Here is a 27,543-nt window from a genome sequence, read left to right as displayed (position 1 = left end):
CAATGGCATGGAATATCTAATGTATAAAATTTGGTGTATATGTTCAGTAGGACTGAGAATATGTTGTAAACTATTTTTCATTCTTCTCCAGGGCCCAAGAACGGGCACTGAGTCATTTCCATTTCCATAAGAAATAAGCATGAAGTTCGTTTTTAATGACTGCAGACCTTTTTTCTTTTGCATATTTAAATGAGTGATAATGGTCATATTATTAAGTTGAGGCATATACCATTGGAAAGAAAAAGAAATGCAAATTCTTATTCTTGCAATCAAATTTTGTTTTCTATGTGATTTACAGTGAATTTAGAAAAAAAAAGCTGAAATTATAGCATTTTTAGCTTACTGTCCCCTTGATGACCATCAGTATTGTTCATGTCGTTTGAAATCTCTCTCTATCACCATAAATTATGAATGGCATGTTCCAAGGAGATGTATTGCTACCACGAATCCTTATTATTCTGACAGATGTGCCAATTGAATATGGGTTCAATTTCCAATTATATTGGCATTCGCAATGACAAGCCTCTAGGCCAAACGATGTCTTTTTGAGGCACACCATGTTCTTTATACAGACAATCATACGTGGCATGTTCACGCATGGGTAAACAATATAGTTTGTTTGTTTTGGCTAAAGATAGATTTACTAAAAATATTTTACACTCCATTGAACTAAGAGGCTGATAATGTTTTTTTAAATAGGTAGTCATAATTTGTGAGAGAGATGCAATTTGAAATTTATTGATTAACAGCAGGCCACCCAGCGTTGCTTGGGAAGTGTAGTACCCAGAGAAGTGGTAAACTTGGAACTGGGAATTCATGGTCACATGGCAGAATTTTTGGTAGAAGAACAAAGCAGGGTAGATGATGGTATACAAATGTACAGAACTGGAAACAATGATTTCTGTATATCGCACACAGGATGAACTTGCGCATACTCCAGAAAAAAGAAAATTGCACCAAGAGTATTAATAGGTAAGAGTAGAATCCTTTTAGCTATGTTTTCCCAGACCGTGTCAAGGGTTTTGTCTACCCAGCAGGATTAGCAGCTGCAGAAGTTGTATGATGTGACGTAACTAATGGTAATGAAATAAGGACGTGCGGACAAAACCAAAAGTAGCACAAAGTGATTCAGGTGCATGAGATGTACCTACAAACTAACTTTGGTTGACAAACAGACATTCTCTTTTATGTATATAAAAGATAATAAAAGTGCAATGAATTTTTTTAAAATGGATGTTTACTGTTTTGTATAATGTTCAGCATCGTTCACAGCATCTTCCTCTTTCAGTAGTATATCACTTCCCTGCACACTTACAATAAATCAGTTATTTTTTATTTGACCACCAAAATATTTATTAGAAATAATTTGTATGGCAAAAAAGCGTTTGCTTGGTCAGCTAGTATATATATAATATAGTACAAAGTAATGCATTTTCCTAGCCAGCACATTGTAAGACACTGACAATGAGATAAGATGAAAGGAAAAAATAAGGAAGGTGCTTAAAGGTTGGTATTTTCTTATGGGTTTCTTACAGCCAGGCTGACAAAAATCCAGAGTAATGATAAAATGGAGACCTAACTTTCAACACTTCTTTATTGTTGTTATTAGTGCTGGAAGGAAAGGGAGGTTCGCAGATCACTTCTCTAGTACTCCATAGAAACCTACCTTAATCGGTAGAATACTATAATAATAATTATTCCATGGTTTCAGAGTATTAATTAAGGCAATTATGTTTGAGGATAATGTTTCCATTCTTGGTGGTTTTATGTTATGAAGAGAAATAACATCATACAGCTATAATTTAAAATTCATGTCGATTTATGAAATGATGGTGAAACTATGGCCGTAAGGAAGTGACATGTTTTCTCATGAATAGTGACATAGTATATAAATATGCTGGAAAGAAAACTCTAACATCAATAATTTATTCATCGGGATATCTGATCAAAAATTAAAATTCATAAATGTCAGATGGTGTGGACCTTGAATGAACTCGGTTTGTTTCATGCCCAGAGCATCTAAGTTTTTCTGTATAACGAGCTGACCTGGCAAATGTTGTTTTGCAATAGAAATTATTACTAGTGATTATTTTGGTGGTCAAATAAAAAATAACTGATTTATTGTAAATGTGTGGGGATGTAGTATATGACTTAAAGAGGAATGGAGCGCTGTAAACGATGACGACCTGTAAAAATAACAAAACGCTAAACATTCATGCTTTGAATGCATTGTACTTTTATTATCTTAATCAACTGCCTAATTTCAAATTACATCTCTCTAACAAATTATGACAATTAGAAAAATAAACATTATCAGTCTCTTAGTGCAATGGATTGTACAATATTTTTAGTAAGTCCATCGTTAGCCAACAGAAACAACCTGGATGGTTTACCCGCACGAGAGTAAGCCGCATATAATTTTCCGTTTGAAATACATGGTGAACCCAAGATCTAAGCTGCAAACATACATCATTTGGCCTTGAAACTTATTGACTGTCATTGCGAATGTCAGTCTAATTGGAAAATGAACCTGTTTGAATTCTATTGGCAGATACATCGGAATAATAGGGATTGGTGGTAGTAATACATCTTCTCCTAGGAGCTTGCCATTCAATATGCTGGCTTTGAAAACGTTTAATCTAAATTCACTGTTTCAAAGGGAAAACGGAATTTGATTGCAAGAATAAGAATGTGCATTTCTTTTTCTGTCCAATGGTGTATATCTCAACTTAATATGACCATTATCACTAATTTAAATATGCAAAAGAAAAAACGTTTGCAGTCATTAAAAACGAACTTAACACGTATTTATTATGTAAATGTCTCAGGGCCCATTCCAGGGCCTCATAGGCCCTGAAGAAGAATGAAAAATAGTTCACAAAATATTCTCAGTCCTACTGAACGTACTCACCAAATTTCATAGGAATCGGTCCAGCCATTTTGAAGGAGTTTGTCTACAAAAAACTGGGACACCAGAATTTTATATATTAGATTACATTTTAAATCTGTACCCATAGCCTTCATTCCTACGTGACACAGTGGTGTAGATGTTAGCATGTACAGCTGATGAGCTCCAGGTAACAAGTTCGATTCCACCTATGGTAATTTTTTTACTTACCTTTTTAAATACCGAAACTCTATTACCAAACTGCGGCGAAAGTGGCATTCCATTTGTTGCAATACTTCTGAATCCGACTGTACATTTCTGTGATTTCAATACATCTTGATATGAAATGTATCTTGTCTTTGGACTGAGGTTAAAAGGAATGCAGAATGTAATAGTGTACCTTGGGTCATGCAGTTTGTTTTATTAAAACTCCCTCTGCACGAATAATTTTGACAGCACGAAATTAGCAGTACGTGGGGGAGTACAATCACATAATTGCTTATGTGTTTCCTTCTTTTAGAGCCAGAGCTTTTAGCATTCGCTATAGTGATATATATGATATACATGGTCCAATATTGTTTAATCATGAGTATAAGCTTATCTCTCCTCTAAATTGTGTAATTTCTATGTGCCTTGAAAAAGATGCCATTTTTTTCCCGTGACCATGAATGAGTATTTTTTTTTACTAAAAGGAATGCTGGACTCATGATTTTTTCATCAGTATCTTTGCTCATACATAAATGATTACTTTAAACTGAACCATGAGTCTGTATTCGCATGGCCTTTCCCTGTGGATGCCGACAATGAAAAATGGTACAAGTGAGATTTTTTTGTAAACATTATTTTTTTGCGGCTTAATTACTTCATGCAGTGAACATTTAATGATAATCGTGGGATCATTATAGACTACTTTGCTTTAGAAATAAAATCATGCCTTTTCATCTCACAGGAATGGAGTTATGGATGAAAATAAAAATCACCGTGCGGTGCATGTTGCGGCACTTTAGGGGTTATGCCCAAATTTAAATTGCTCATATTTCATTAACGATTGACAATTGGAGGATAAAATTGTACACATTCTCTACCGGAATCGTACAAGAATGTATGACCATGGCAAGTTTCATTAAAATCCTAGTCGGTGGGTGTCATTTGGTCAAAATATTGGTTGATTCGTCATGGATTGACCCATAAGTAGTATACTGTTCTGCTGCCTTTGGTGCTTATCCAACAGAAGAGACATATGTTAATCTGAGGATATTTGATGGCATTCCTTAACCTGCTCTTCCCTAATATCTTATCCTTGCCTTATATCATATCCCTTGTTTACGATAAGCTGCTTATCATGTTTTTCCGTAAAAAAACATAAGAAAGAGATAACACTCTTACTTTGTGCTATCTGGGTTTTAAAGATTTTTGTTTAATGACATGAATAAAGGTTCTCATTATTAGAGAGGAAAAGGAATTCAAATGAAAAAAGTTGTTAAGATTGATCAGGAAAATTATTTATTGATACAAAACTGTATCAAATTACATATAAAATAACACTTTTGCCATGCTGTAGAGACAATTCATTTGTATATTTTGTCTATGTGCCTGAAATTATGGGTGTTTTACATTTTTAAACAAATCATGAGAAATAAAATTTTTGTTACAAATATACATAGTTTGTCAAAGGTAAATTAACAAAGTCCAAATGAAAAAACTGATTTTAAGGTGCAAATGTACGGCACTAATACAATCCTTATTGCCTACTTGGTTGCAGCAAGGATTTGATTTTTCATTATTGAGCAATCAAATGGTCACTTTAAAATGCCCTTTGAATATGCTTGTCTTGCAATGCCGAAAACAAAATATCCAGCACAGTCACAACTTTTATTGATTAAAAAACATGAGCCATCAAAATGTTTTCATACGTGGTACATAGGCCTATCTCTTAAATAAATGTACATAAAACATGAATTTTCCACAATTAATATTTTGAATTTTTTCATAAAAATATTACAAAAGGTTCCAAAATATTATGTTTAAATATATATATGTATATGATTGAGTATTTACTACACTTAAAAACTTTCATGCTGATATTCATCTTCATTTTCATGGACACATTATTATAGACATTGAATTTCGATATAATGCATTATGTTGCTAAGACACAAACCCACAACATTTTATGGCTCAGTCAACACCCTGCTCTAACTCTACCAATCTACTACGCATTGGTGGAAATGAGATCTGGGATATCTATTTTCATTCACTTTTTACACTGTACAACGATTATAATACAAGTACTTTTATTAAAGCTACAATATAACCCTCCTTGCAGCTCAGTGCTGGCATCTATTGAAATTTGGTCAAAATTGGGAACTGTACTCACATTCTGGTATGAATAAAAGGAATGTTCTGATCCCTTCATTGATAAATGTGCAGTTCACAATCCTTCCCATATAGACAAGGAATCTTGTTTTTGTTATCACAAAATAAAATAGAGATATTTCGGTTAATGTTTCATTTACACTGCTACAAAAATAGCAATTGATGGATGCAGATAGAATTGTAACCTTGACAATGAGAGCAATGGCCCATTAGTTTGTTCTATTCTGTCCACATGAGTTGAGTGAACGAATCATATGGATCGCAAGATAGGGTAATAAGATTGCACTAGAAGGAATCCTCATTCCAACAGATGCAAGAATGAAGTCAAGGGACAGAGATTTGAAAGTATCCAAGGTGAAATGAGAACACATGCAATGAACATTATGATAGAAATAGATGCTTCACACTCTTTAATCAACCCATTTCTCTAAAAATAGTTCAATGATTTCTTGGTAGGACTAGTTTCCCGCCAGAGCAATGTGACTAAGAATGCAATTTTTGGGCTTATTACTGTCGTAAATTTATTGGAGTGCTGTAATTTTCCCAAAAAATTCATACCAAGAAAACGAGAACCTTATATTTAAATTGGATGGACATTGTGCTCACTGTCAAGATTAATGAAGGTAACATTTAAAGCCCCTAGTTTAATGAAAACATTCCTTCCTATGAACACCAAAGCTATATGTGAGAAATTTAGCATGAGGTGTGAATAATGACCATCTCTCTTTCAAGCATCTAATCCAGCCACTGCATGTTTCAACCAGCACGTTAGAAACACACCACAACTGACCCACTACATATATTTTTATGAACACAGAAGGAATCATTAAGCACTAGAAAACCATACAGGAAAGTTTCATAGAACAATATGACAATATATTTAGTGCTGAATCTGTTTATAATCACTTGAGGTTGGCAAAGATTCTTCCTTTTCTCTTCCTATCTGGACAATGGACATACAATTATTATATTTTCACATTCTTTCACAAAATAATAACTTCTCTGGTGTAGGTATTCACCATGCATATCTTTAGGTGTTTATATCATTTTCCGCAGTGAAAACAGTACCCGCTGCTTTTCAAAGGAGGTATTCAAGTAGCCAATTCACTATATAAATACACATTCATATCTTTATCATTATTATTTCATATTCCAAACACAAATAGTACGCATACTTTTCCTCTGCAATTTTAATCCTACTTTGTCATTAATATAAAAGATATTATATGAAGTTTTATAGGCAGAAAAAAATTATATTTTTACAAGCCAATTTTGCTTCTCTGCATTAATTGCATTGGCTGAACTATATAGTTTCATGTATTTCCATTTCATAAAATTATTTATTAAATAAGCAAAGACACTATGGCGTTTTCATCAGAATGTTACACATGAAGCTATAGGACTTTTATATGTATTGCAAAATTAATTGTTTAACATCACAGTCACCATTTACTCAGATGAGTACGAGTTGATTGCTATAGCAAATATCCAAAATATTTGGCTCATTGCACACTTTTGCTTAAGAATTTTTACTTAGGCCAATAAAAGGTACCATAGGGAACTTTTTTCAATATGGAAAATTACTTTGTTTGCAAGAAATATTTGGAAATGTAAAAATTGTTGCAAGAAGCAGATTTTAGCTTTTTAACCAATCATAACATTACATACATATTCCTTTACGTATCAATTTTATAGTCCTTCCTTGCCTTCACAATTATATTCCAGTTAAAATAGAAAGCCTAAGTTATAATTTTGATATGAGAATTTTAAAATTTTCAATTATAATTACTACCCACTTCTCTTCAATATTTTCATTGGAAATACGTATATAAAATCTACCAAATAATACAATCTTCATAAAATGCATTACAAAATTCATCACATTGTGCAGAAAATTGAAAATTTTTCATCCAACTCGGAATAAATTCATCCTAATTTTTTGGAATACTATAAATCCATACAAAAATTTTACGCAAAAGGAGATCCAATTAGAAATTCATTTATTTAATACAAAATTGAATTAGCTGATGTTTCTGGTTATTTCATACGCTTTGCTGAACATACACACACTCTGGTACTTCAACATCCACGCCTACTTATTTTCCGTCACATATCCTTACGACAGGACCAACATGAGTAGCATCCACCCAATTTCCATGCACTTCTGAAGACTGTATTATTTCGTAGCTCACTACTTATTTCAAATACCCCACATCAATGACCACATACTTCTATATCAATGTATGCAAACATGAAATAAAAATAATGGAGAAGGTCAATTTTCCCACGTTCAAAAAAAAACTCAATAAATATTCTTCAGTATTGTTAAAAATATAAGTCAACCACTCCAACTAAAATAATCCATTGAAATTTAGCTTAGGAAAACTATTTAGGATGAAGCTGCATTGAAAGACTGTTATGAAATAGTTTTCTTTCACAACCATAGTGATATAGAAATACTGTGGCCATTTCTTGGGGATGAACAATATAATAACTACCAATGTACCATCTCACAAATGTTTTTTTTCTGTAGGAACAGCAAATATCTCTTTTATGCATCCAACTCGGTTTTCTCTGCCATTTGATTATAAATGCTCTACCAATGATTTGATTCATCAGTGTTAAGAAGTTCACAGACATTCAGATTTAAGATGAAAAAATGAATCTATCATCTATTAACTTACTTTAAATCAATGGAATAATAGTTCAAAATTACATAAATTAACCAAAACATGATACTGAACAAATACCTATTGATTCTTCAGTTGGAAAAAGAACTCTAAAACATAAAATACATAGATCTACAATGATTACTGCTTAAACGTATGCTTTCCATCTTAACAACCACCTTTTAAAGTTGTGGACCTACATGCAGAAAAGACATGAATTCAAGCCTCAACTAGAGCTCACATTACTCACTTCCTCCCACTTTCATGATGATGAGATGAATTTTGGAAATATAGAAAAATTCCAGCAATGATTCACATTTATATATATATTTATATATATGTATATATATCATGAAATTACAAAAATTTATGATAATGAATAGGTAACTAAAATAATTAAAAATGAAGTCATGGACAATATTTTGAGTCTACTACATGAAAACAAAGACACATTTTACACAGCTTATAAAGATCAAAGCACTTCACACACTTAATTTCTTAAGGGCAAAGAGAGAAATAAATGAGAAATATATAATAGAATTGTTTTGTGTGCCTTTGGGAAGGATTACTCAGTCTGGTGCATACACACACACTGACACGTCCAATGCAGGACAAACAGTTAATTTGGAGTTGCACCAATAAATTTATAGAAACCTTGCATCTTTCCCGAGTGCATCACAGATATTATACTGATAGCAACCTTAACCCACTTTGTTGAGGACCATTACATCTAATAGCCACCAATTAAAATTATTATTATTATCATCATCTTATATTAATTAATTATTTGGTTCTTTATGAAGATTGTGCAGTAGGTATATTTGTAAATTTGAACTTCAGATCTCAGGGCATGGCTTTTCGGCACCAGCATTATTCTCATTGCCGTGGCAGTTTAAGCATGGCTTCCAAATCCAGGTCCTTTATATACGGTTGCCACACTTGCACCATTTCTTCCAAGGCTAGTAAGTACTTGCTAATGTGTCCATCCCTCTCCTTGCATCTAACTCAGTATATTCTCTCTTCCTTTCTTTTAGTCTGCATATTGCTACCTAACACTTAATACCTCAACTTTCCTTTAAAAGTAATAGGCAATGAGTGTGTGGTATGTGAGGTAAAACTTTCAACAGCTGTTGGCACCTGCCGAAAATGTTTTTTTCTTAAAACATTTAAAATTTAAACTATTAAATCTATACAACACTATGTATAAGAGAATGCAAGTTGTGGGGTTAAAATTTTTACCAAAGACTTTGCTGTAGCACAAATAGTACCACGATCTAACTTGCATTCCATCCATATTCATATTATCTTTCATATATATGTAGATATATCTCTGTGTATGTATATATATATGTACTGTATGTATATATTTTCAAATCTCTTTAAGGCTTCATCATCAAAAGCCACAAATAGGAGTTCAAATCATTATATCACTTAATCATATCAGGCATGATGTAAAATATCTGTGCCAAAGTTACATACATTTGGTCAAACCATAACAGCTATAGATTAGAGCTCTAATCCACATGTCTTGTCTTGATAGCTAGATAGTCTTTGGTAATCAGTTCATTGCATCCCACATGGATTAGCAATAACTTAACTCCTTCACTCGCTTCAGCTCTTTTGAATACGTGAGCTGCCAGAGAGATCATGCATTGGATGATGATCAAGTGGCAATGATTCCATTTCCATTCAACTACGAAACGTTTGAGCTATTACTCAGAGTTGGACTCCGGAATGGCTGTGAATGATTGGCAACGAGGAATTTGTCATGCGCTAAGCATGAGTATCACATGTTTTTGCCAGGCTGGTCAAAGTTATACTGCATGAGGCACCCAGGGGAGTTTAATGCACAATGCAAACAAATGCACGGTGCACTAACCCCCTAAATTAACCCAAAAAGTCATCTCACTTTTGTCTTTACCTGGCAAAAACTTCAATTTAAATGGCAGTTGCTAAAAGGTATAGCTGATTTACAGTTATTGCAATAATTCATTTCTCAGTGACCCTTTGAATCAGACTGCACGAAGAGTTCACCTCTGAGTGAGACGTCGAAGACTCCAAAGGAGCCTTAGAGGTTAGGGCCAGGAGAAGCCCATGCATATCACAAGTCCATAAACCAAGAAACAAAAGAATCACTACCTGCTTCCGCCGTGTGGTGAGAAGTTAAAGAGGAATTTCTACTTATTGCTCTTCCCTCCTCACTTTTATGTACAAATCCAGGTGCCCCCAAAGAACCCACTCTTATGTCTCTCCCATGCTGTGAGAGTCCGTCAGGGTAAACTTTGCATTTGAGACTGGATGCCAGGACGGTGGACGTTAGGCTCACAGAGAATGATAACAGGGGAGCTGTGGGCGGAGAAAGTGGCATCCCCTTTCCCTTGCTACCCCTTCAAGGAATCGACTGCCACCGTTTAGTCCCCAAACCGACTGCACGCCTTCTTCCACTTGCACTGCGTGCACCACAACTCCCGGTGTTCCATTCCGTACACCTTGCGACACTTTTTGGTCTCGCCTCGAACCTTCCGGCTGGGACTCAGTCCAGAGGGCTTTGGGCTCAGCTTAAGGTATTTCTGAGGCGATGCCTGAAATAATACAAGAATGGGAATAGAGATTAGAGCCAAATACTTGATTTGATCAATTTGACGCAATTTAATATTTAACCCGTGAGCGCCCAAAGTTGTTTTTTTAATTTGCACATATTTCACTTTAAAAAAATATGATACATATGAGCTCAACACAATGAACACAATTTAAACTGACTGAATGGTAGAGGAAACCTTCTACTAAGTACATATGTGTTCCGAAATACACGCTAAAATTCACATATTAAATGCATTGCAGGAGTATTGGCTCAGCACTGCAGTGCGTGCCATATGGCACCCGTGGGCGTTGATGGGCTAACATTATCCACCTGAATTTGACAAAACATGAGCTGGGAAATATATCTCTTTATAGCCAGGGGATGCAGAAAAAACGCAAAAATGAAAGAAATTTTATTTGATTGAAAAAGGACATATATTAGTAAAGATGATAAAAATATCCATCCTGGTCAACCAGTGAAGTACTCATAATTCAATTTGAATTACAAATCCTGACAAAAATTAGTTGCGATACTATGGTGCAGTGTATGTATGGGAATTTGAATCATGATCTTATACTCTGTAACATGCATGTGTACTCATCCGTTGTACCAAATGTGAACTTCTAATGAACTATGCTGAAAAGGATTCAATTCATCAGTATGATTGCATACCGGAGAAGTGATGGTTGGAGGACTGCTCCACATGATAGTCTCTGCTGGAATGGTGATGGGTCCAGCAACTTGGTGGTTGTGCCTTAGAGCAGCAGCTGAGTGCAGCTGCCTCTGGTATTCAGGGTCTGTCAAGAAATGACAAAGTTAATCCCTAATTAGACACAGGCAAAAATTGATTCAATTGAAATGAAGGGCATTATTTTAAGAGGAACAGGGCAAAATGTTTACCACCTTTTGGGGTAACTATGTTCCACAGGGAGCAAGGAAAGGAATTTTCATCTATTTGCGCATAGTTGATAACTCAGATGTAATGTCTTTCTCACAAGTATGAACTTCTATCCTAAGACCTAGGTGCTCCTAATTGCTGAGGATAGGGATTGCTTTCTCATTTTGTTAAAATTCAGCCAACTCTTGCCATCAATTATTGCACCTTAACTTTAAGTTTTTTGCTTATTTTCCAGAGATTTTTTTTAAATTTTGCAGCATATATAAATGAGAATGCTTTTTATGTATGTCATCAATGGCAGAAATATGTTAAGAAAACCCATTAGAACCTTGATGATCCACCCTAAATAAGGGGAAACCCAAATGGATAATCAAAAGGATTCGATAATCCTTCGCAGATCATTTTCTGGGTGATTTTATTTTTTTGGCCAATTATTCTGTACCCAAGCAATGGGAAAGTAAGTTGTTTTGAGGTGAGGAAAGAAAGAATAGTGAGAAAAGAGGATGGTAGGAGGGAGAATAGAGGGGGAGGCAGACCAGGGAAGTGATAGGCGAATAAACCAGCAAAGAGTTAATTCAAGGATAGAGAATAAAGGCTGTACTGTAGTTGTAATAGGGCAGGCAAGTGCACATAATAAGGACTTACCCTCATGAGGTGGCCGCGCCATGTCGCGGTGTGAGAGCGTTGGCGGGGAGGCAATGGGGATGTTGGTGGGCGAGACGGTGCCCGAATCCAACTTGATCCTGCCGTCGATCCCCCCCTTGCCACTACCCGACACCTTCTTGCCCTGGCCACTGCCTGGCCCTCGGGGACAGCTGGAGGCCTCTGCCAGCTCAACCTCTGTGTAGTAAAATTCCTCCTCATGGTCATCACTCAGCTCAGGGTCATCTGCATTCTGCCTTGGCCTGTGGAAACAAAATGGAAACAAAACGTGAGTGACTTTTAATCATTAAAAAGGTGGGCAAAATATGTACTTCAATAATTACAGATGCACATCATATTAATTGGCTCCGAAGGTCAAGTGAAATTAAGTTAAGCATTAGATAGTGAATGCTCCAACAGAAAAGGCAACATAAGTACAAAGGCAGCATAAGTAATAATATAGAAACCTAGTTGCAATTAAAAAAGGTAATGGTCAATGCCATTTCATAATTTAACAAGTAGTGGGATACCTTTGTAGTTTAAGAAACTATGAAACCAAGATTTGATTAAATGGGATTGACGATGGGTGGAGGTTTGTAGCTGAACCATTTTTGAAGGCCTTGGTAGTGGTGAAGGTAGAATGTGACATTATCAAGGGAGATAGGAAGGATATTGAAGGGACTAGTTGAAGCTTACCCAAGGTGAGAATTCCTGACGTGCTGCTCGATTGTGGTGCAGGTGGTGGTGACAAACTGACAGCCGGGCCAAGTACACTGGAAAACCATTCGGCTCATCGGCTGCATGCAAACATGAAAAGAGAAAAAAGCGTCATTAATTAAACTTGATGAATTATCACATGAAATCAAGAATGAGGTTGCATAAAAACTATCTAAATTATCTTCTATTATTAATATCTAAAGATTCGAAATTTTCAGTTTCCCGCACAAATTAAATACGTTGGATAGCATAAACTTCATGGAATTCAATAAAAAAAGGATAAAATAGTCAAGCGTCATAAAACTCAAATGCTTTTGAGGATATCTTGGATAGCATAGGAGACACAAAGGTAGAGTTCAATACCTATCAAACTCAGACATAGAATACGGCTCGGATATGCCATGCGAAAAGTGGCACAAGATAATTTTTTCAAGATGAGTATGATTCTGATGCAATGTACATGTAAATCAAGCTTAATTCATAAAGAGTCACCTAGGAGTTCCTCCCTCTGTAGGGTCATGAAGAGGACAGGTTAACCATCTTAATCATTTCAAGGCTACAAGTACAGGGTACATAATGAATATTCGAGAGAGAAGTGGTGGAATCGCTTTATCCCTGGAGGAAAGTGAGAGTTCGAATGCTAACTTTCTTTGAAAATTTTTGTTATCTGTGGAGCACTAAGTAGTAAATGTAGTAAAAGAAACAAATATTCCGTGTATTAATGGTTATAGCCACATAAGCAAATATGCCAGGATATTCACTATTCCTTCTCGAATAAGCTGACAGTGTCATGGGGATCAAATAGAGCTTCCACCAAAGCCTACTACAATCACTTTTATCTGCAAATATTCAGTCTGAGATTTTTACATTGCGCCCAGAGCAAGCGACTAAATGTCAGTATTTGGTGAAACTATGACATATGGGTGCGATTTTATTTTGGGATAGAAAGTAGAATAGGGGAAAAATTCCACGACCCAACGACCTTGCGTACCAAATATGCAGACAAGTAGTCATTATCCTGGGTGCTATGCTACTCCTTCACACACAAAATTTCTCCACGGAGTCTTTATTAGCTTTCGGGGGTTGGGAAACTTCGGAGGCGAATACGACACGGCAGCATTGGTGCCAAAATTAAGTTCTTGGCACGAGTCTCCCCGGAAGCGGGGAGGATAGAATTAGCACGACGCCATATGCAATCGCCCTCTCCTCCCGCTTTGTTGTTGTTAATGCTGCCACGAGGGTTTCCAGCAAGGGATAGGGTGGGAGACAAACACTCGCCCTTCCATTCCTTTGGCTTCGCGAACTGACCGTGGAGAGCCCCTCACAGCCATTGGCTTCCATCACGCCCATTCGCGCGACAGCGAAAACCACTCACTATTTTACGATGGTACTTGGATTATACGAACCTCAATGGACCGGATACATTCGTCGAGCTTTTCATGAATTCGAATTCCTAAAGTAATGGTGAAATATCTGACGAAAGTAATTTCAAATAAGAAGGCTATATTCAATTTTTAAAATTAGTACGAACACTACGAACAGCGGATGGCAAGAACGGAAAAGGAATACCAATGGGCGTACCCAGTGGGGGGCAGAGGGGGCAACTGTAAGCAAAAGTAAATTTAGTTCAACACGGAAGTTTTGAACAAATTTCTTTAAATTCATGAAAGGTGATATAATTTTAAAACACGTAATTAAAGTAAAATATAATTTTCTCGGGCAAATAATTTTAAAATATTAACACAGCGCTGTTATAATTTTCTTGAAATTTTGGTTACATTAACCATTTCTGTGTTATAACTTGAACGACCACGGCTTGTCCCCCTGTAGTTTTGATCCTGGGTAGGCCCTTGGGAAGACTTCGAATGAAATATATGGAACAGGTAAGGAAGGATGTGAAAGAGAAGAAATTGGTAGGTACGAAAAGACAAGCTGTTAGGAGAATAGAGTGGAGAGATGCGTCAAACAAATCTTAGGATTGTTGACCAAAGATGATGATGATGAACACTACAGTTTTTAAATTGATTTGAAGGTAGACATTATGAGATCTTAAAGCTTAAGCGTTAATTATCACACGAAAAGTACCGACGGGTGTTCAGAGCGCGTTATTCTTAGCCAAGTCCAGAGCTTCGTGATGCATAGCTGGTCACACATTCACGTGAATATTCATATTTTACTCAAGCTATACTTTTTCTTCGCCTTGCATAACAGCGGATTACGAAACAGCGGACTTAATTCAAAATAACATGCGTAATGAACCCATTCAAACTCTGCTAATGAAAGTAAATTTTTTATAAAGTTCATTCGGATATACAGCGCGACGGACTCAGAAAAAAAGCTCGATCATTATATTACTATACAATGGGACTTGGATTATTCGAACATTGAAGGACCGGATACATTAGTCGAGCTTTTCATAAATTCGAATTCATAAAGTTATGGTGAAAAATCTGACGAATGAATTTCAAATAAGGAAGCTATATTTTTTGCAACTGAAGACTATTTCGCACTAAGAGAATATGCACGTTTCAAAATAGGACATGGTATTATATAAAGGAAAGAGCGAAACTGAAACATTGTAGAACTGTGCTATCCACCGAAAACAATTTTAATAAGATGCATGGAATTCCACAGTAGTATAGACCAGCATTACTAACAGGACTCCTGCGCTATTCAGGATGTCAATATCATAATAATTAGCTAGATTCAACAAAATTGTTTACTCGTAAATGAACAGTGAATAATAGTCTATTGGAAAAAAATGACGATGTGTGAAAACAAGATTATTTACATCATGACGATTCAGTGTTAATTGTATAGTTCGAAACTTCAACAATTAGAGCAATATGCATCCGATATTTTAATTGTCACTGGTGACTTCCAATGCAAAGGTCTCCTACAATTATTTTTTTTGCGGGGCAATAAATCTTTTTTACAAAATTTTTCGTAATTATAAAAGTTCGAATCGCCAAGTTTCGTCGTTTTATCCGCGATCCCCGTGGCATTCGCGTTGTGTACAACCCTGCGTCAGGTAGGGTGCCTGCTCTTCGGCGGGGCTTTGCTTCTCTGCGAGGCGCTCGCACCGGAGGGGGGAGGAGCGGTGGGAAATGTGGGGCGAGCGGGGTTGCCTCGAATGGGGTCAAAATGCCGGCCAGCGGGGGTGGCGCCCCCCCAGAGTCGGCGCGCACGCACTGCCAACGGGGAGGGTATACAGTCAATATGGGCGGAGGAGGCGCTTTAAGTGGGGGTGCGCAAGGGGTGCCAACCGGCCTCTCCAACCCCCTCCAGCGGCGACCACGCAAAACCATATACCACGCAGATAGTGGCAGCCTTTAATCCTCGACTATATTATTTTATACCATTAAGGCGCACAGTTGTATGGAAATTTTTTACCAAAATAATTCTATAAATAATTTCCTTCACCAGAAGCTTCAAGGAACTTATAAAAATAATTATGAACAATGCAAATAAAATTGTTTATAGAAAAACAACTCAACAAAAACTTTTTTCTCCTTAGAATGCATCTCCAAAGAAAAGTTTCCTTCGAGACGTAGTTGAAACATAATTTAGTCAAATTGCCATCCACTTATCATCCTCGCCAATTTTTGAAGGGCTTTAACTATTAAAAAAACGTAAATACTTTATTAATATTGATTCTTTTGCCGTCTATTAAGTAATTTTCATGGAATTTCCTAAAAACAATGGAATTAAAATCGATTATTTAGTAATAATTTCAAAATTTTCACTGTGTATTATTTGTATAGCAAGTTAAGAACGCAAAAGGAATAGAAAAACCTACTTTTCAACAAAATTGTTTGTAAAAATGTCCATAAAACATAAATCTTAAAAGTCATTGACACTAATTCGAGAACACTAAAAATCGCGGGCTAAAATCAGCTGCGATATCCTGGTTTAAAAGGGTGGACGCCTCGCACGTGAATCAAACGGGTTTAACGATAAGGGTAAGGGTGGCACGAGGAATGAGGAAAGGGCAATTACGACCACTTGGAACGCACTTGGCGTGGCTGCAGCATATCATGATCCCACCCCGGATTACGCGCGGCTCACATGGGACTCATTCTCGGCCCGTAAATAATAATACGAGAGAGCGGATTTCAGATTTCCCGGCCGTTAAGTCCTTAAACATTAGCTTTAATTGGACCCATAACCGAACTATTTGGGTGAACTCGCCCTTTAATTTTCCTTTGGAAAATACGGTGATTGCAATCGGGAAAGGGATACGTGAGGAAGGTGAGTTACTGGCCAATATTTGCGGAAAATATACCTACTCCACATGTATGGACATGAACTCCAATATCTGCTTTATTGGTCGTAAAGAGAAGGAATAAAGCGATAGAACACAAAAGAAAGGCTAAAAAAACAACCACTAAACGCATGGAATTATAAATATGAAACCTATTTGAAACGGCACCGATACTATAAGTTAATGGCTGGAAGTTAATTATTATTTTGAGACTAAAAAACCCCTAAGAAATGCTGCATAAAACTCATTAATTTCAGACGAGAAAGAATGGAAATATGCACGGTTCAAAATAGGGAATGGCATTAAAGAAAGGAAAGACCGAAGCTGAAACATTGTAGAACTGTGCCACCCACCAAAAAAAAATTTAATAAGATGCATGGAATTCCACAGTAGTAAATACCAGCATTACTAACAGGACTCCTGCGCTATTCAGGATGTTATTTTAATATTAGTTAGCTAGAATCAACAAAATTGTTTACTTTTAAATGAGCAGTGAATAATAGTCGATTGAAAACAAATGACGATGTGTGAAAACAAGATTATTTATATCATGACGATTCAATGTTAATTGTATAGTTCGAAACTTCAACAATTAGAGTAACATGCATCCGATATTTTAATTGTCACTGGTGACTTCCAATGCAAAGGGCTTCCTACAGTTCTTTTTTTTGCGGGGGCTATAAATATTTTTTTTACGACATCTTCTCTCTGGACCTATCAAATGACAGCCATCAAACTTCGTGGGGAGGGAATCAAGGTGCGGAGACTAAAATGGACAAGTCCGGCCTCAGCCAACCCAAGGGCTCCGAAGTCGAGCACCAGGCCCTCGCCACGGACCCCTTTGAACATGCACACGTGGGGACACGCCAGCAGTCCCCCCGAAGCATCGCAAGCCCCCAAACAAAAGCACATAATCATTGCTCTCCAGGGCACGCCGATGCTAAATTGCACCCTGAGGGGAGTGCAGGGGTAGGATATGATGGGAAGAGGGGAGGGTAGTTCGCCTGGGAGAGGGTTGGAGAGACTTGTTTCCATGGTACCCTTTTCCCAGAGCAGGAAAACGCAACAGCGCATAGCGACGGCATGCAACGAACCCGGGCATAGCGGATTCTTCCAATCATTACCGTCGGGGGAGTGATAAAGAGTTTGTCGAGGGGAGTGTGGTAGCCAAGCGGGTAAAGCTTTGCGCTACTGACCGTGCGGTCCCACATTAAGCCTTAGGACATTTCTGACAAAAATATTTGTGACGAGGTGGACAAAAACCTCCCCCCCAAAAAACGGAAAATATGAAATTCACATGCCGAAGGCTTAGTCTGGAATAAAATGTGCCCTCATCTACCCTGGCCAATCTTCGATTTGAAGCACTGAGTGATTGAAGTGAGTGTTGGCAAGATGGCACTGGGGGGCTATTAATTTCTTTTAATTCACTAGGCACAGATTTTCGGGGAGCCTGCAGGTTATGCAACACTTTATTATCGAATGAGAATTGGAGAGGATTTTCATTAGAAAACAGATATTGATTACCACTTCTTTCTATTTTTTCCATAAATATGGAATACAGGGTAGGGAGTGGCCTCCCGTGTACCGGTCGTAATTGGATACATTAATAGGATAAAATAAATGGTAACAACACTGAAATTGCAGTACCCTCATAGTCATTTCGTCAATAGTTCGTTACATCCAATCCAAACATAAGTAATAATTTTACATTTCAAAAACGAAGCAAAATATAGATTTCATCATGATTTTTTGATTCATTTTTTGTAGCATTAGCTTCCCGTACACGAATAAAATACTATCACATCATAGAGTTACAAAATATTATCACATCATAGAGAGAACCGTGTCCCTTTTGAAAATACGTGGACTGAATTTTCTGAAAAGTACGGTTCGCATCACGGCAGGGGCGCAGCTAAGAATTAAGGGGGGCGTTTTAGGCGCAACTAATACTTAGGTGTGTGGGGTATTGCATACCCGCAAGGGTGAGAAGGCCCTCCTCCAGAAAAATTTTAAGAATTAAGGTTCAAAATGGCGAGTTTTACGGCTTTCTGAGGGATATTTGATTAATCCTAACACTATGCTACAAGTAATACTGATCCAATTCAGTAAAATGGATTAAAATTTTAAATTTCTATGAGCTCTGGGGAATTTTGTCCCCCAAAACCCTCCCTCGCTACGCCACTGCATCAGGGGTACACTGACCATATGATGCGGGACTACGCTAGAGGGTTGGCGAGTGACCAGAATTCGAAGCAAGGACCCGACATACTGCCCCACGAGCCAGACGAATAGTGCACGCAGGGGAAGCGGCTCAGGCTAGAGCACTCAACAGGTGGGGGGCTGCGGCGACCGTGAACGTAGGGAGGGGGGAATTTGGCAGGGGTCGTGAAGGGGGAGTTTGAGTGGACGCACTCATTCCACCTACTCGGACCAATTCTTCACTCTCCTCCAAAAGTCCATCCCACGATACGACGATCAGGGAAAGGCCACGGAGGAAGATAATACCCTCCTCGCATTGATCATGCCCGACTGTGGAACACTCACTCATCCGAGTCACGTGAGGTTTACAGGATGGGAAATTTTTTTCAGGTGAGATCGGAGAGAAAATATTGATTTCGCATTGAGAGAGAGAAAAAAATTGACAACTTAAATGAGTATATTTTCACAGCAATTCATTGGTGAAAAAATTTTACTAACTTTTTTTTAACTAAAATTAACTAAAAACTTACTAAACTAACTTAAAACTTACTAAAATTTTATTTGTAAGATTTTATGCTGGTACTAATAATAACTCGATTTGTCTCCAATATTATGATGTCAATAAAATCTCCTATTGGTGTGACAGTTGGCTATATCTTAGGCAAAGCCTGAGGTGGATTAGAGCGATATTTAAAGATACTTTCTAAACATTTAAGATTCATTAATATACTGCTCCCGTTTTTTAGTGGGAGGCACAGGAGATATTTGGCATAGAAAAATTATATCGCGCAGCGTTAGAATGGTCTACTGGGTGATATTCGTCTCAGCCCACGAATGGGCACTGGCATTGTTTTCAGGTGAGCGTTAATTGCATTACGGCTGATCGGGAATCCTCTCCACGTGGAGAAAGCGTCGGAAGTCTAAAGGGTGGCATGGATGCCCCCCCTTGGACACAGCAGGGACCCACTGGGCGCCTCTTCCAAGCCATGGAGAGCTTGGGGCTTTGTTGCTAACCGCTCTACCCGCTTCGCAACAGCCCTTACTCGGTGCCGGCAGACGCCAAGGGGCGACGAAGGTGCCAGAATGCATTCGCGCCAGGGGGAATATCAGTCCGCGCCTAGCGATACTCACTTCGAAGTGAAGAATGATCATCCTATCGGTAGCAGATACAAAACACACTCAAGGGGGGGGGGGCGCGAAAGATATTTTGAGGTTCTTTTTATCGTATTGAATATAATCAAGTCACATGCAAAGTTTACGTTTTATTTAATCTGATTATACAAATATAAAAGAAAATGCCATCTTATGACATAAAAAAAGCTACAATTGTGGTTCTGCAATGTTCGGTAATGAAGGCGGCCCCGCAATGGGGGGCGCGCGCCTATCCTACCTTGCCTTGCCCCGAACACTGCCTCGGAAGCGCAAAATTTCACTAAAATGCTAGTAAATATTGGCGCAATTTCCTATCAAAAGCCAGCTCTTTTGAAAAGCTTTGCTGAGATAAATATTTTATATCATCATAATCATAATTTTTTATTATTGTTATTTTATTAAGGGGTATGATCATAATTTATTTTAAAAGAAATATAAATTTGTTAGTAATAGAAATTCAGATGAAAGATTTTAACGAGACTTTATTACACAAAATAAATTGGATAGATAGATAGTTTTATTTCAGAAATATTTTTTCCTCTCCCGTCAGAACTGGTGGTAGAACAAGCTCTTCACATTCCAGTTACTTAGAGGTTGTAACCACCACTAGGTTGCAGACAACCGTAATTTGATCAAAGAAGGCTCGGAAGAAACTCGACCCCGGTGCCACCGAGGTGACAGGGTTTCAGGCAATTACAAAGCATACTTTTTTTTCAACAAACAAAGTTCAATTTCCATACAACCATTTAGTGCGACAGTCAATGAGTGAGTCTGTCCATCATGGTAAAAAAGCCTGTGTGTAACCCAGTATGTATGTCGGTAAACACGTCAAAAAACGCACATTCTCTTAAGGAAAGGTACCCTAACCGTCCATTCAAGAAGAAGGCGGTCGAAAATAGTTACTTAATTAATACGCAAATATTGAACTGCCAGCGAAAGACATCGAGGAGAAACGGTCACCTCTCCTGTCCCCTTCCCTTAGTCATGCAAAATTATCATTCGTACACTTGGCCGAAAATCATCTTCACGATCACCTGAAAAGTTGCTGGCGAGGTAAATAACAGGTTAACACTATTTAGACGCTTTCTTTGCCGTTACAGAGAGCGTAAATGACTTTGCCTTTCTGCATTGAAAAATAGATCATAACTTCCAGGGAACTCTTTGCGTACAAACCCTTTAATGAGTCAAATTCATGTCGTCAAAAGCAAATCCAGTGACAAATAGTTATTGGAAATGCAAATTTGAAGCAGTATTGAGCAGGATTACGTCATGATGAAAACATCGCCGGCAATTTCGGCAAAGCCCCAGGATTGATTCGGAGGACAGGGTGACTGCAGTACCCTTGTCTCTATGCCGCTGGCAGGCCTCGTCGCAGAGTTCAACGATGGCTTGGAGAAAAAGAGTGCTTACCATTTTAGGGGGGGTGGTAGAGAAATGGTTCCTGGGGTGGGGGAGGAGGGATGAGGGGGCTCTAGTGGGACAGCGCGGCACGTGTCCATCGACGGTGGCGCCGCATGGTGTCGCTTCTGAAAGTATTGATCGCGTGTGCATTCGGGTAAGGAATCGCTTCTCGGAGAGGCGCCTGGCAACAGTTGAAACGCGGAGAGCGGCACCAGCTGATGCGGACGCCACCAGGGCACCTCCCCTCCACCCACCTACCCTCTTCCCTCCCTTTTGCCCGTAGCAACACTACAAGAAACCGGCACGAATTTCGCCAGGCAACTGTTAATATCGCCGCCTGTCGCCGTAACAAAGGAGGGCGTCGTGTTTCTCTCAGCCTAATGGCAGAGGGGGTTGGATTGCCAGGGTGCCACCGCATGCGGCAGCCGAAAAACCCACCAGGGTATTAACATTCCCAGATCCATCCATTCTCCCTCCGCCAGCGGCTGGATGTAAACAAACGCGATTCCAGGAATCCCATTGGTTGTGGAGCGCGATGACGCGGCGATCGAGCGGGCCAATGGAAGCGCTTGGCGGGCGGGCTGAGGGGAGCCCGCGGAGAATCCGTCCGCCGCCTATGTTTACATCCTGAGGGAAGCGATGGATTTTCGGACCTACGGAACTCGACTAGAAAGGTGCCAAATGTACTAGCGAACTGGTATTCGAGTATCCAGATCCAGTAATCAGATAAGTTCTCAAGTAGATAGACGAATAAGCTGCAGGATTCACACAGGCCCCTATGTTGTTTTCGTCGAGGTAATCAAGTTTCCATGGCGGTATTCCGCCTGTCCAGGGGTTTTAGTCCATACTCCCAGGTTCTCGAGTACACGGATGAATGCATTGATACTTAAGTACTTTCTATGTTTTCATATTTAGAGCTCGGGCTAGGGACTCTCAGAAAGGTATTAAAGTGCACGTATGCTTCCTCGAGAAGCATCTTGATTTTCTTACACTAAAACACATTTGCCTCTTTCCCAAGTTCGACCCACTTGCTGTGCCAAAATTGGCCGCTCCCACCTCAAACCCGAAAGCGGACGATGAATGGACACAGAATTTGGATTCGGGACAAGAAATAATTGCTTTAAATCACCCGCGAGAAACTAGCAAATTTTTGAGATAAACGAAAAAGTTACATGAAATTGATATATTACCAAAGGCCAAATGTAAAGTTGGGAAAGAAAAGCACGTTTCTTCAGTGAATTTCATTGATTACAGACAGTAGCGATGGGATACAGCCATAATGAAAATGAAAAGGAAGGAGCAATTTTTCATTTTCATTATGTCACGTTTCCACTCCATCTCGCCTGAAACCTCAGGGGATACAGCCAACTTAATACTTGAGAATCAGGACTGCTTCAGAAATGAGGGAGGAATACTTGAGAGAATGAAATTAAATTCGACGGAATTGCAATATGTTTATCAAATCCGTTCACAAAAAAACACAAGAAGGACTGTACATATTATAATCCTGGGAAAATGATGGAAAAATCTAAAATTAAGCATCGCAGCAACTGCCAAACACATATATTTACAATCTGAAAATTTGGGCCGGAATCCAAGTCGCGAAGGGAGGTTGACTGATACTTTCCATGAAAAGCGGTGGGACGCGAAGGCTATGGAAATTCGGCGTGTACTTCACGGTAGACGACGGGAGGTCTGCGCATGCGCCGACTCGGCTTGTGGAAGACGGACGCCAAACCAGAAACCGTTCATTCCAGGCGGAGGGCATAGCTTACATATCCGGAATATCAAACTCTCCGTGTCCGATGATCTATCGATTGCGCGCAGCTGCCAAAAAGTCCTGCGATGGAGGGATGTGTTAATTTTTTATGATGAAGCTGGCAACTTGGGAGGGGGAAAATTTTCAGGGAAATGTGCTGCGGAGAAGTATACACCGAAGGATACTTTTAAATGTCGAAGCAATTTAAGTTAACTAGATGAAATTTCTGTATAATACTGCAACAAACTAAGTTTTGATTCTTTATAATAAATAAGAAACTATTCGATCACGAGAGAAAAGCTCACCGTTAAAAATGGACCTGAAATAGTTGGTAGCCAGTAGTGTGAGAAATTAAGTATTGAGGAAACGAAAAGAAGTTAATGTTTAAATAAGAAATCTTCATATATAAGATGAGCAATTTATGAACTGACGGTCAACTTCTTTAATCTATATCGCCCCTTTTGGCATTTTCATTAAACGTCTGGCGAGGTTCTTTTTCGTATTTACGTTATGGTTATGGTATATATTTAAAAATTTTCACCTAAAAAGAGATGAACATTAAATTTGCGAGATAGGTTTTCTTCAGTGCATATGCCTGAGTTATTACTTTGACAAATCATTTTCATATCTGTAAAATATACGTGATTCGCTATAAAACCAATCTCATTAAATGTACAATTCTATAATAGTATTCAACATGTTTGCACGCATATTTTGGAGGGTTACTTAAATTCACGTGAAATAGTTGACACCCTCATTATAATTCACAAATCAAATAGGAATTACAAATTCATGTCCCTGCAGGTCCATTTAAAAACATTCGCGTCAGCAACAGCTATTTGTCGACACTGCATGGATAAAGGGGGGTAAGTCAGAGAAGGGATAGAAACGCTCCGAAGAAGGAGATGATGGGAAGGAGGAAAACGAACGCGTAACATGAGCGGGTGCGCGCGCACTTCCGCTATCGCCCTCAGGAAGGAGAAGAGTTCTGCGCATGCGCCTCCCAGCAATGCCTCATACCACCTATCGCCTGTAAGAGTACCTTGACTATTTTCATCTTGGGAGATCGAAAACTCAGATCAAGATATTTGGCCTTAAGAAAAGTAAAGTGAAAAAGGAAAACCTGGTGAATAACACTACGGCATAGAAGGGGAGAAATCATTAAAATAGGACATTTCAATTCATCATAGACAACCATATCACAAATAACCATGATCACTATCCCGGGTATGAAGTAGGACTAGAAATGAAAACTTTATAGTATGTATTCATGCTAACCACGAATCAAAACGAAACCGAAGCATATGCAAACGATAAAACCACATTTGATGTAGGAAAAACATTCATTGCGACGATTAAGCTTGCAGCATCTGCATTCCTCGTTCAAGGTGACAGCTCCGATGAGGAGAAAAAGTGGAGCAGGAGTCACTGCAGAATCTAAACAAGACCACAAGGAATCTTAAGCGGTATGATGAGCAACTCAGTTATTTGAGATTCCATGATATTCATCCTATTTAGAAATAAGGCTTATAATCTATCAGTCGTAACACAACAACATAAATTTCAGAGTAAACAATCAATAATCATCCCATATGTGTTTCTCTGTATGGAAGCGCCTTACAACAAATTTGAGCCCATCCAAGCACAGTGGATATTTAAAATGGCAAGTAAATTGAACTAAAGATGCCTTTTTTTTAACAAAACCACGTTGAGGATATGCCCGACTTGTTAGGTCACTTCCAAGAAGTCACCAATGTAAGCCGATCGATCGACAAGGAGTGAATCGACCAAGCGAATCGCGAACGCATTGGTCTCCGACAAAAACACTTCAAACAGGCGGAGGCAAGGGAGCAAACGAATTTACAGATACAGACCCAGTGACCACAAACGGGAATGCCTCGCACGATCCGATAAACTCCGAATTTAGTCTGTAAACATATCTGCTCTGGAAGTTTAGCGATCAATGAATGAGAATATGCTATGTTGGATGCGTTTTAATTATCGTAGGGAAACGAACGATGCAGCCATCCGGAGCTAAACCACTATCGCTCATATAGATAAAAATGCTATTCAAGAAGACACAAGGGAGGCCAACCAAGCGTCAAATGAAAAAGTTATTGATCCTTCTAATCCTGCGAATTGTCAAATGAGCGACTAAGAATTAACGACGATTACACAGTGTGATGCACAATAAATAAAAAAGTTAGTTCTCCAGCTAGACTAGGTGGCAAGGATTCATATCTCAGAGAAAGATAAAAACTATGTGAGATTCCAAGAAAAATATTATACCGACCCCAGTTTCCGTATTTAATCATCATGATCTTGAAAGGAGAAACATGGCTTTATCATGCATGCAATTTTACTCCATTAATATAGATAAATATATAAAAACGGTCCAGAAAAGCTAAAATTCGCATCACTCCATTAAATCTAATTCAGAAAGAACTTCGCCTTAAAAGTATCACAATCAGCCCGATAGATCAGAAAGGATAATGATTTCAGTCAAAACCACCCTATACCCGGCCAGAAATCAATCACTTCACGAGCGATTTAAAAAAAAGCACGAATAGGCGAAAAAAATACCGAAGCTAACCTCTCCTGGACCTCTTTAAAAAAAAGGAGCGACAACTGGGTCAGGTCCAGGCTTTTAAGCGGAAAAGATTTTCCCCTCATTTCGCAGCCGGCCTGAATTCAGGGAAAACGGATCAACAGATCCCGAAGAATTCTCAGTAATGAGTCCGCATTATTTCCCCCTGAATTTCCTCAGACGTTCTCGGCGCTGTAAAATCCCGATCCAATTTATTTTTCAAAGAGAGAAAAATAAGACCTAATGGCAAGATTCAGGCTCTCAAACACATTACCGATGAGAGATAAATCGATAGCGCGTCCATGCGATGTCAATGCAGAGCGCGTCGATTCCGCAGCTCAGAATCAACCACTATTCAAACGTAGGTTGTAATGATTGGAGTGATACAGGTGCGTGAATCCACGAAATGCCTAGAATATATTAAAAACCATCGTTTGCCCCCCACATGTACATCCAGTTCAAGAAAATTTTAAATACTTCTACATTTTTACAATTTTAACGTCCACGATAGTTGCGGAGGTGCCATTTAGATTTAACGAATGGGTATAAGGTAAAGCAAACACAAAGGACCACTATAATTCAACAGAATCCAGGGAGTATCTCTAAAAGAAATATAAAAACAGCATCACACGGGACATATTGAAGAGATGACGGGATAGGGCCCAAAACCAGAGGAAGAAGCCATGAAAACCAACAATAGAGCACAGATATCTGGTGATTTTTCCGGGTATTCTTCCGCGTTTATCCATTTTGTGGGACAATATTTCGCCAACGTTCCAGTTCATAATCTCCGCGGAAGCTTACTTGAAAAAAAATGGAGCACAGAGTTTTGCAAAATTCAGACGAGATCGCATAATACTGGAGTAAAACTTGTAAAGTGATCATATCTATAACTATAACATCAACGGAGAGATCTCTACATGTACCATAGAAAAGAAGATCCCATTTTTACCGAAAGCTCCAACTTTTTTGGCTCCAAACACAGACCACTAAGTCCCTGCACAACACTCAGAAGGCCAGGTGACCCCGTTTCCCGGAATAAGATCAAGGGACGGCCACAGGGATGACCCCGAAGAGGAGAAGTGAATAAAAAAAAACAAAAAAATGTCAAAGCGCGCTGTACCCTCTTTCCGGGACCTAAGAGGAACCATTTTCCCCTTTCGTTGGGTAGGAGAGGTTATGGAGCGACCAGGGCGGCAGGAGAAGGTGGAAAAAGGGTCCATTGATTGCAGCGGCAGTGGTGGATCGAAACTTGTGCGATGCACGTGTAAGAGATATCCTGGGGGCCTCCCTCTCTCTCTCTCTCCGTTGGAAGGGTTCAGGGTTCAGAGGGGGGAGGGGTGTGTATGAAGTGCGCTTGCTTCCAGGAAACTGGGTCACGACCAACCCAACCACCCCTTCCTCATGCCTA

At 38.7% G+C, this 27,543-nt stretch overlaps 1 protein-coding gene across 1 annotated transcript in view; it reads right to left on the bottom strand.

Moving 5' to 3' along the window:
- Nucleotides 1-4,367: 4,367 nt before the first annotated feature.
- Nucleotides 4,368-27,543, bottom strand: part of LOC124160178 (zinc finger protein 704) — a 360,385-nt gene continuing 337,209 nt past the window's right edge. Inside the window, exons 5-8 of the mRNA XM_046535945.1 lie at nucleotides 12,750-12,850; nucleotides 12,057-12,316; nucleotides 11,186-11,310; nucleotides 4,368-10,514 (exon numbers count right to left, since the gene is read on the bottom strand). Coding sequence (XP_046391901.1) covers nucleotides 10,344-10,514; nucleotides 11,186-11,310; nucleotides 12,057-12,316; nucleotides 12,750-12,850 — 657 coding nt within the window. The 3' untranslated portion in view covers nucleotides 4,368-10,343. The remainder of the gene's footprint in view (nucleotides 10,515-11,185; nucleotides 11,311-12,056; nucleotides 12,317-12,749; nucleotides 12,851-27,543) is intronic.

This window comes from Ischnura elegans, chromosome 6 (genome assembly GCF_921293095.1).
Source record: "Ischnura elegans chromosome 6, ioIscEleg1.1, whole genome shotgun sequence".
In the NCBI taxonomy this organism is placed as follows: Eukaryota; Metazoa; Arthropoda; class Insecta; order Odonata; family Coenagrionidae; genus Ischnura; species Ischnura elegans.
This window is presented reverse-complemented; position numbering and strand designations above follow the sequence as displayed.